The 8,971-nt window shown below is 30.2% G+C and overlaps 1 protein-coding gene across 1 annotated transcript in view; it reads right to left on the bottom strand.

Moving 5' to 3' along the window:
* Nucleotides 1-3,432: 3,432 nt before the first annotated feature.
* LOC135615273 (uncharacterized) overlaps nt 3,433-8,971 on the bottom strand; it is a 33,037-nt gene continuing 27,498 nt past the window's right edge. Inside the window, exon 5 of the mRNA XM_065113537.1 lies at nt 3,433-3,746. Within this exon, the coding sequence (XP_064969609.1) occupies nt 3,665-3,746 (82 nt within the window). The 3' untranslated portion in view covers nt 3,433-3,664. The remainder of the gene's footprint in view (nt 3,747-8,971) is intronic.

Raw genomic sequence — 8,971 nt, 5'->3', positions numbered from 1 at the left:
CAATTTCTTTTCATGTGGATTGAATACTCTTATCTTTACAGGACATCCCTAAATATGTAAATGTCTTAGACTGGGCTTCTTATCAGTCCATAACTTAAATGGAGTTGATGGAACTGACTTACTAGGATTCCCGTTCAAGATGTACATAGTTGTCCTAAGAGCTTCTCTCCACATTGACTTAGATACAGATGAATAACTCATCATGCTCCTAATCATATCCATAAGAGTACGATTTCGCCTTTCAGCAACACTATTCTACTGTGGCACACCTAGTAATGTATATTGAGCACAAATACCTCGTTGTTCTAGGAATCTAGCAAAAGGACTAATATTCTGACCAGATCCATCATATCTATCATAAAATTCACCACCCATATCAGATCTGACAATTTTAACTTTTTTAATCTAATTGTCTCTCGACCTCATTTATGTACACTTCAAGAGTATCAACGACTTGAGACTTTTCATGTATTAGATAAACATAGCCATATATGGACAGGTCATCTATAAATGTGATGAAATATTTTTCTCCACTAAAACAAGGAATATGGAGTGGTCCGCAGATATCAGTATGAATAATCTTAAGGAGTTCTTTACTTCTTGTGGCATTTTTTCTTTATATGTTTAGTTTGCTTTTCCTTAATGCAATCTATACAAAGATCAAAATTAGTGAAGTCTAAATGTTCCAAAATATTATCCTTCACTAATCTTTCAATTCTTTCCTTGGAGATATACCCCAATCATTTATGCCACAATATAGAAGATCTTTCATTATTGAAACTATGTTTCAATCCAACACTTAATTGTATGGTCATTAATGTCTTTGCAAACTTAAGATCCAAATTAATTCTGTACAAACCATCACACATAATTTCAGAATAAACTTTTATTGAATAATAAAACATACTGAGTTTACCACTACCAAAAGAAAGATAATATTCTAACTCATCAATTCTAGATAGAGAATCTAAATTTCTAGAAATAATACGAACATAACATGAGTCAATAAGATCCATCAGGTGACCTGTCTTTAAGCGTAGACGATAAGTTCCCACTAACATCACTTTCGCTTTAAGACGATTTCTCATAATGATGAATCTTTCATGTTCTTTTGGTTTTTGAATTGAAAGAAATCCCTGCATATTATTGGTAACATGAGTTGAAGCACCAGAATCAATCCACCAAGTATTAGAAGGAACTTCTGTAATGTTTGATTCGAAATATACAAAGGCCGAGTTAATACCTTTCTTTTCGAACTAAGTCTTGCATTTAATGCAGTCATTCTTTACATGTCCTTTTTTACCACAAAAGAAGCACTTTATAGTAAAGGCTTTCTTTTCATTAGTCTGTTTAACATTTATAGACCCGACAAATTTCTTTGATGGATAATGCTTTAATTTTCCTTTCTTATTACCAGCTCCTTGAGTAGTAGTCATGACATTATATGAACTTTCCTGTCTTAATCTCAATTCTTCATAAACACACATGCTAGTTAACTCATTCAAATCCCACTTATCCTTATTTGTATTGTAGTGAATCTTGAATGGGCCAAACTGAGAAGGAAGAGAATTGAGAATAATTGCACGAGGAAAAACTCATCAACATTCATGCCTAATGTTGTAAGTTTTGCAGCTTTGTCAGACATATTAAGGATGTGATCCTGAATTTCTCGAGTGCTATCATACTGAGCCGTAGTCAATTCTTTCATTAATGTGCCAGCCAATGACTTATCAGCAGATTTAAATCTGTCTTCAATAACTTTTAAATATTCCTTTGCGCTAGTTGCAATCGATAATGAAGTCTTTATGTTATTTGCAATTGTTATTCTTATGAACATTAAACTAAATCTATCATATCTTTCCCAAGCCTTCATTTCATTAACTTGTTCTACAGTACTTTCATAAATCAAGTCTACAGGCTTTTCAATAAGCAATACTAAATCAAGATCTAATACACCCAGTGTAAATTTCACATGCTCTAATCATTTTGAATAATTTGATCTAGAGAGTATAGGGACACTAGAAGCATAAGAATGTATGGGCGAAAATACCATTGCAAAAATATAGAATAACATTAATGCTTTGAGTTTGTTAAAAATTGATGAACTATTGATATCATCTATATTACACCTTTGGGTAAAATATTGACATATCTAGTGTTCACTCAAGAACATTTATGAAGGACTGATACAATCCTTATGGAATAGTGTTGTTACCTTTGGGTATACAATCTTAAACTACAAGGATATCCAAAATAGTATCATCCTACTCCATCACATAATTATTTGAATTAGATTCTCCTTTAGGATTATCTAATCTCATAATTATATGTGTCATTGTGAATATTATTTCTTTAATATCATTTAAGACTAATTTCATAATATTATTTTATAAGTCATTAGTCTAGGTCACTTTGGTGGTTATAAGACCAATGCAATAATATAAAATAAAATTTAAAATATTCTATAAATGATAAAACTTTTATTATAATTTATATCACAAAAGTCTATCATTTCAGGCCACTTTGCCAACTATAAGTCAAATAAAACTTAAGGAGATTAATTACAAATAATATTCATCAAATTATTTTAACTTATGCTAAGCAGTTCAATAATAGAATAACAACCATAATAATTATTGAACATTAATATTAAGCAGTTCAATAATAAAATAATAATCATAATAATTATTGAATATTAATATTAAGTAGTTCAATAATAAAATAATAATCATAATAATTATTGAACATTAATATTAAGTAGTTCAATAATAGAATAATAACCATAATAATTATTGAACCCAAAAGAAAACTTATATGATAATCATGAGAATCATGTAAAAAGTAAATATTATTTTATAATTTTAAATATATACATGTGAATAAGTAAATAAAATTCCAAGAACAATAATTAAATTTTGATTTTATTTACCACATGTATAATTAATAATTAATATGAAAAAACTATAAAATTAAACCATAATTTATAGTTAAAAAAATAAAGATTAATTCCAATCAAATAGTCAAAATAATTCATACTCGTACCACAATATTATTAGTCTTACCATAATATTATTAGTCTTTCTAGATAGAAAGAGAAAAGAAAATATCTAGTTTCTTTTTGTAGATGAATAGTGATATTGGATTAAAGACGATGTTTTACGGATCAAACAGAGATCTCTGAATAGATGACATTAAAACGTACGTATCGTTAAGCTAGATCTAAATATTTGATTTAAATCTTGACATAAAAATTATTTTCATAATTAATATAACATGTTACAGTTTTGATGCTTACACATGCATCTCATTCTGAATGGAATCGTAGGTTCTCTTCTTTTACGAGTTGAAAGCTTGACGAAAAGAGCCTTCTGATTGCATATACAACGTATAATACAATCAGCACACAAAGCGCACTCATACGAGGAAAGAAAACGGGATATCTGTGGCAACAGAAAGGAAAATAAAAAGTAACATCCACAACATAACGCCTCTCTCTCTCTCTCTCTCTCTCTCTCTCTCTCTCTGAGCAGCTCTATCTATCTACAACTCGTCTCTTTCTCATTCTAGTACCATCTAGTAACATCCTTTCAGCTTTCCATTTTCCTTTATCTTTTGTCTCCTTCTATGAGCTTTATTCTACTTTACAATGGTGGCGAAGTGCACATCACCAGGCATGCTCGTTAGCATTGGTCACCTTGCCCATGAACAGCGTGAAGTACAACAGTATCAGTGTTCCCATACTTGACCTGCACAATTAAAATTCACACACGTCAAGCCTGGTTCTAAATTCAAAAAGAAAAAAAAGGATGGATACTCCTCTTTAGACACAGTCAGATTCCACAACAGCTTTGATGACAGTCAAGTGAACCCACATATATTACATACTTTCCAGAAATTGAAGCTAAGTCTATTTATGCTGACCAGCAATAATAATATAAACATAAAAATTATAATCATACTTCTATTATATAAAAAATTAATATTAATAATTAAAATTAAATAATCATACATCAAAGTTTAAATATACATATCTTTCGATTTCATTTAGAAAACCTTTATTTCATCTATAAATATAATGTTATCTCATCTGAACCAATTTGTAAGAAGAATTAGACTCATTTATACTATTTTCATATCACTATTATAAATTTTTGAGAGGTGTTGTCTACTTATAGAGTATCTCTCATAAAGGTATCGTCCTATTATAAGAAAATTTTCTTTTGATTGATCGATAATCATAATTAGAATCAAATCATATCTAAGATATATCTTAAATAATTAAACAAAAAAATCACATAAACTAATATTCTTATACTTGATCCATTAATTGATATGATATAAAAAAATAAAATTAAAATAAATAAAAGAAAATTTTATTTAAAAATAAATTTACTAAATTGGATTTTGAAACTTTTGATAAGCATTTTACACATGCACATAAATTTTATAAAATGGGCCAATAAGTCTAATAAACACAATAATATTATATCGAGTCATAGTAATTATATGTCATCAATATCATACTCTCTTTTATATGCTATAATATAATTAATTTTTTCTAATATAATTTATAATGACATATGTAATTTATCTTATCAGAATAATCTATTATCATATTTAATTATAATATACATATATATAAATATAAATAGGATAACAAAAATAAAATAACTTTAATTAAGTAAACAAAAAAATCAATAATAGTATATACTTAAATATGCATCCTATTTTTTATGAGTTGCTCAAAAACCATATTCTAAAAACATATTCTTTAAATTTAGACTATATAGCTTTAGTAAATTGATTAACAATAATCAAAGTAATGCTTAGCTTCTCAATTTATACTTATTATTTCTGAACTATTTCTCTAACCACTGAGTATTTTATCTTGATATACCTAGAACCGTTAGAGTACTTATATTTGTTAGAGAAAAAAATTACTATGGTGTTATTACAAAATATCATAATTAGTCTAACAATTAAGCTGACCACACCAAAGATAAAATATATCACGAATTCAATTTTCATTATTGATGATATATATATATATATATATATATATATATATATATATATATATATATATATATATATATATATATATATATATATATATATATATATATATATATATATATATATATATATATACACTTTTTAAGATAGTCCTCTTAAGATTTATATTTTAATATCTCAATACTAATAACATAAGTTGACTTATTCATATTAACCGTATTAAAATTATTGGTGAGAAACATTTTAGTTTCATGCAATAAACTAAGACCATTATTGATAAATAAAATATCATCTATATCTAAGACTAATGTAATAAATGTGCTCCCACTAACCTTCATATATATATAATAATTAATAGTATTTTTCTTAAATTTGAAGAAAATAATTATATTATAAAACTTTATATATCATTGTTTGGAAACTTATTTAAAGTCATAAATAATTTTTTTAAGTTTACAAGCTCAACTTCCCTTTCCACTATGAATCCTTCATATTATTATATATTTCTTCATATTATTATAGATTTATTCATCTGGATCCTTATAAAGCAATATTTTTTTCATGTCTATTTGAGATAACTTAAGATTATGATAAGTTACTAATATCATGACGATCCTCAATGAGTTCTTTTTAAAAACTAAATAAAATACTTAATTATAGTCGATGCTTTTTTTCTGAGAAAGATCTCTAGTCATAAGTATAACTTAATATCATTTGATATTGACTCTTGAGTCACGTTTTGTCTTAAAGACACATTTGAAATCAACTCTTTTATAATTATTGGACAATTCAATGATTTCCTAAATACCATTCTAGTATATCAATTTCAACTATTCTTTTATTACATCATATCATCTTTTAGAATTGTTGCTTTCCATGACTTATAAAAATGATAAAGGGTCTATTTTGATTTGTATGTCATAATTTAATTTTTATAGATATACCACATAATCATCATAAATAGTAGATTTCCTTTTTGACTAAGATCTTTTTAAAACTATCGGTTGTGGTTATTTTACAATATCATTAGTGTTAAGAATAAGAATAACACGAAGAAGATATCTGTGTTTGATATGATGCTCTCTATTTATACATGTAAGGAGGGAGGATTTTTTTAACAGAGCAGTGATATTTTCTTATATAGTTGGAAAAATCTTGACAGCTATCATTGGCTATCATGGGAAATCTTAGCTGTTATCATGCCCCCACAAGATGGTGCTCCTATCAAGGATGTCAATCTTGGACCGATATGATGAAAATAGTTTGCGGGCAATAGGCTTCATGAGTGAGTCTACTAGTTGATCAACTATATGTATGTGAGAAATATGTAGTTGATGTTTGACAACTTGTTCTCACACGAAGTGAAAGTCGATGGCTATGTGTTTCATGTGTGAGTAGAATACTGGATTGGCACATAGGTAAGTGGCTTCAACATTATCACAATATATTGTAGGAGTAGAAGTGGAGTTGATATCAAGTTCTTTGAGTAGATTCATGACCCAATTGAGTTATGCAGTAGCGGTTGCAATAGCATGGTATTCAGTTTCAGTTGTAGATTATGTAATTGTCTTTTGCTTCTTAGAACTCCAACTGATTAGATTAGCTTTAAAAAAGAAAATATACCCCGAAATAGATGTTATGTCATCAAAATTTTCTACCTAATCAGCATCAACAAAAGCATGGAGATGAAGGGGGGAGTGTTTGTGGAAAAATAGGCCATGATTGAGGGTCCCGTGAAGATATCGCAAGATTCTTTTAACTGCAAACCAATGCATAGTAGATGACCGATGCATTAATTATGATAATTTATTAACTGCAAATGAGATATCTGGGTGGGTGAGAGATAAGTATTGTAAGGAGCCAAGTACTTATCGGTATTGAGTTGGGTCTGTAGTATGACTTCCATCACATATTTTGAGTGCCTCACCAATAGATAGAGGAGTTGTAACCGCTTTTGCATCTTGCATGTTCGTCTTTGATAATAGATCTTGAATATACTTTCTTTACGAAAGAAAGAATCCTGAAGACGTGTATGCTGCTTCCACTCCCAAAAAATAGCTCAAGGTCCCTAGATCTTTAAGGGAGAATCAATTTGCTAAATGCTTGAGGAATGCCTTGATTTTCATAGGATTGTTGCCCTTGACAATAATATCATCCTCATATACTAGAAGATATATTATGTTACCACTTTGGTGATCAAAAAATAGCGAGGTATTAGACTTAGAGTTGATGAAGCCAGTTGATGTCAAAAATGAGCCAAGTTCAGTGTACCAAGCTCTTAGAGCTTGACGAAGTCCATAAATAGCTTTTTTAGTTTACAAACATGCCTGGGATACTGAGGGTGGATGAAGCCAATTGATGTAAAAAATGAGCCAAGTTCGATGTACCAAGCTCTTAGAGCTTGACGAAGTCCATAAATAGTTTTTTGTAGTTTACAAATATGCCTTGGATACTGAGGGTGGATGAAGTCAGGAGATTTTTGCATAAAGACATCATTAGTTAGGGTCCCTTATAAAAAGGCATTGTTAACATCGATTTGTCATAAATGGCAACCTTTTGAGATAGCCAAACTCAGAATAAGTCGAATTGTTGTGGGTTTAATAATATGACTAAATGTCTCTATAAAGTCAACACCAGGATGGTGAAACCCTTTGGTCACTAGACGTGCTTTATATCTAGTAATGGATCTATCTGGGTTATGCTTAATTCGAAAGACCCACTTACACTCGATGATATTTTGTGTGGGATGAGAGGGTACAAGAGTCCATGTAGAATTATAGAGGAGAGCATCATATTCTTCACACATGACTTTACGCTAGTATGAAGATTTTGGGCTTGAATAATTATGGTAGATTCATTGGTCTTTGACGAGAATTTTGTGATAGCATATAGGTCAAAGACTTGTCGTAGTTTAAAGATACCACTTTTGGAGTGTGTTGTCATTAGATGTCTAGAGGCTATAGGGTGTGTTGTAGGTATGGGCGGTAGAGAGGCACTAACACGGGTTGGGGTAGGCTAAGGGACTTCAGTATTATTGGTCCCAAGAGAGGATAAAGGTAGTGGTTGTGTTTCCGAGGACATTACGTCAGTAGTAGAGGAACCTTGTGAAGAAGGGAGAGGAGCAATGGAGGGGCTGAGGAGCTATTGAACCGGGAGAAGAAGAGAGTGTGAATCTAGAGGAGGACTGGATGGTGTTGTGGGAGACTCGGGTGATGAGATCGGCGGTGTACTCCAATGATGTATATTTGTTGGAGTAGGTCGCATAATAGGAGACTCAGGGTTTTGAAACAGAAAGATAGTCTCTACAAAAATAATATGATAGGATGTAAATACATTTTGAGATTGGGGTTCGTAGCATCGAAAGGCTGTTCAAGATAGTATCTAATGAAAACGCAAAGTTTATATTTCGATGTTATCTTATGTGAGGCATAGGGATGGAGCTATATATAACATAAACAGCCGAACACTTTGAGTTTTTAAAGGTTTGGGGATTTATGAAATAGTTTTCAAATGGTGACTCGTACTAGAGGACTAGAGTGAGCAAACGATTAATGAGGTAGATGGTATCTTGAAACGCTATAGTCCAAAAAGTTGATGGCATGGAGGCATGATGTAGAAGTATGAGACCAGTTTCAACTATATGTTGATGTTTGCATTCAGTAGAGCTAATAAGTTGAGAAGTATGTGGGGGTGACTTAAGGTGTTATATACCATAAGCAAAGAAGAAGGATGTGAGGGCTTGATATTCACTGCCACCATCGAAGTAAACTATTTTAATTGTAGACTGAAAGAAGTTCTCGACTAATATTCTAAAGTTAGTAAAGATTATTGAAACATCATATTTATGGTGGGGAGGGTATAACCATGTGTACTTGGTGAAATAGTCTATGAAAATAATATAAAATTTGAATTTGTCAAAAGAAGTGATTGGTGTAGGGCCCCAAACATCAGTATA

The sequence above is a fragment of the Musa acuminata genome, chromosome BXJ2-6 (genome assembly GCF_036884655.1).
Source record: "Musa acuminata AAA Group cultivar baxijiao chromosome BXJ2-6, Cavendish_Baxijiao_AAA, whole genome shotgun sequence".
Lineage (NCBI taxonomy): Eukaryota > Viridiplantae > Streptophyta > Magnoliopsida > Zingiberales > Musaceae > Musa > Musa acuminata.
This window is presented reverse-complemented; position numbering and strand designations above follow the sequence as displayed.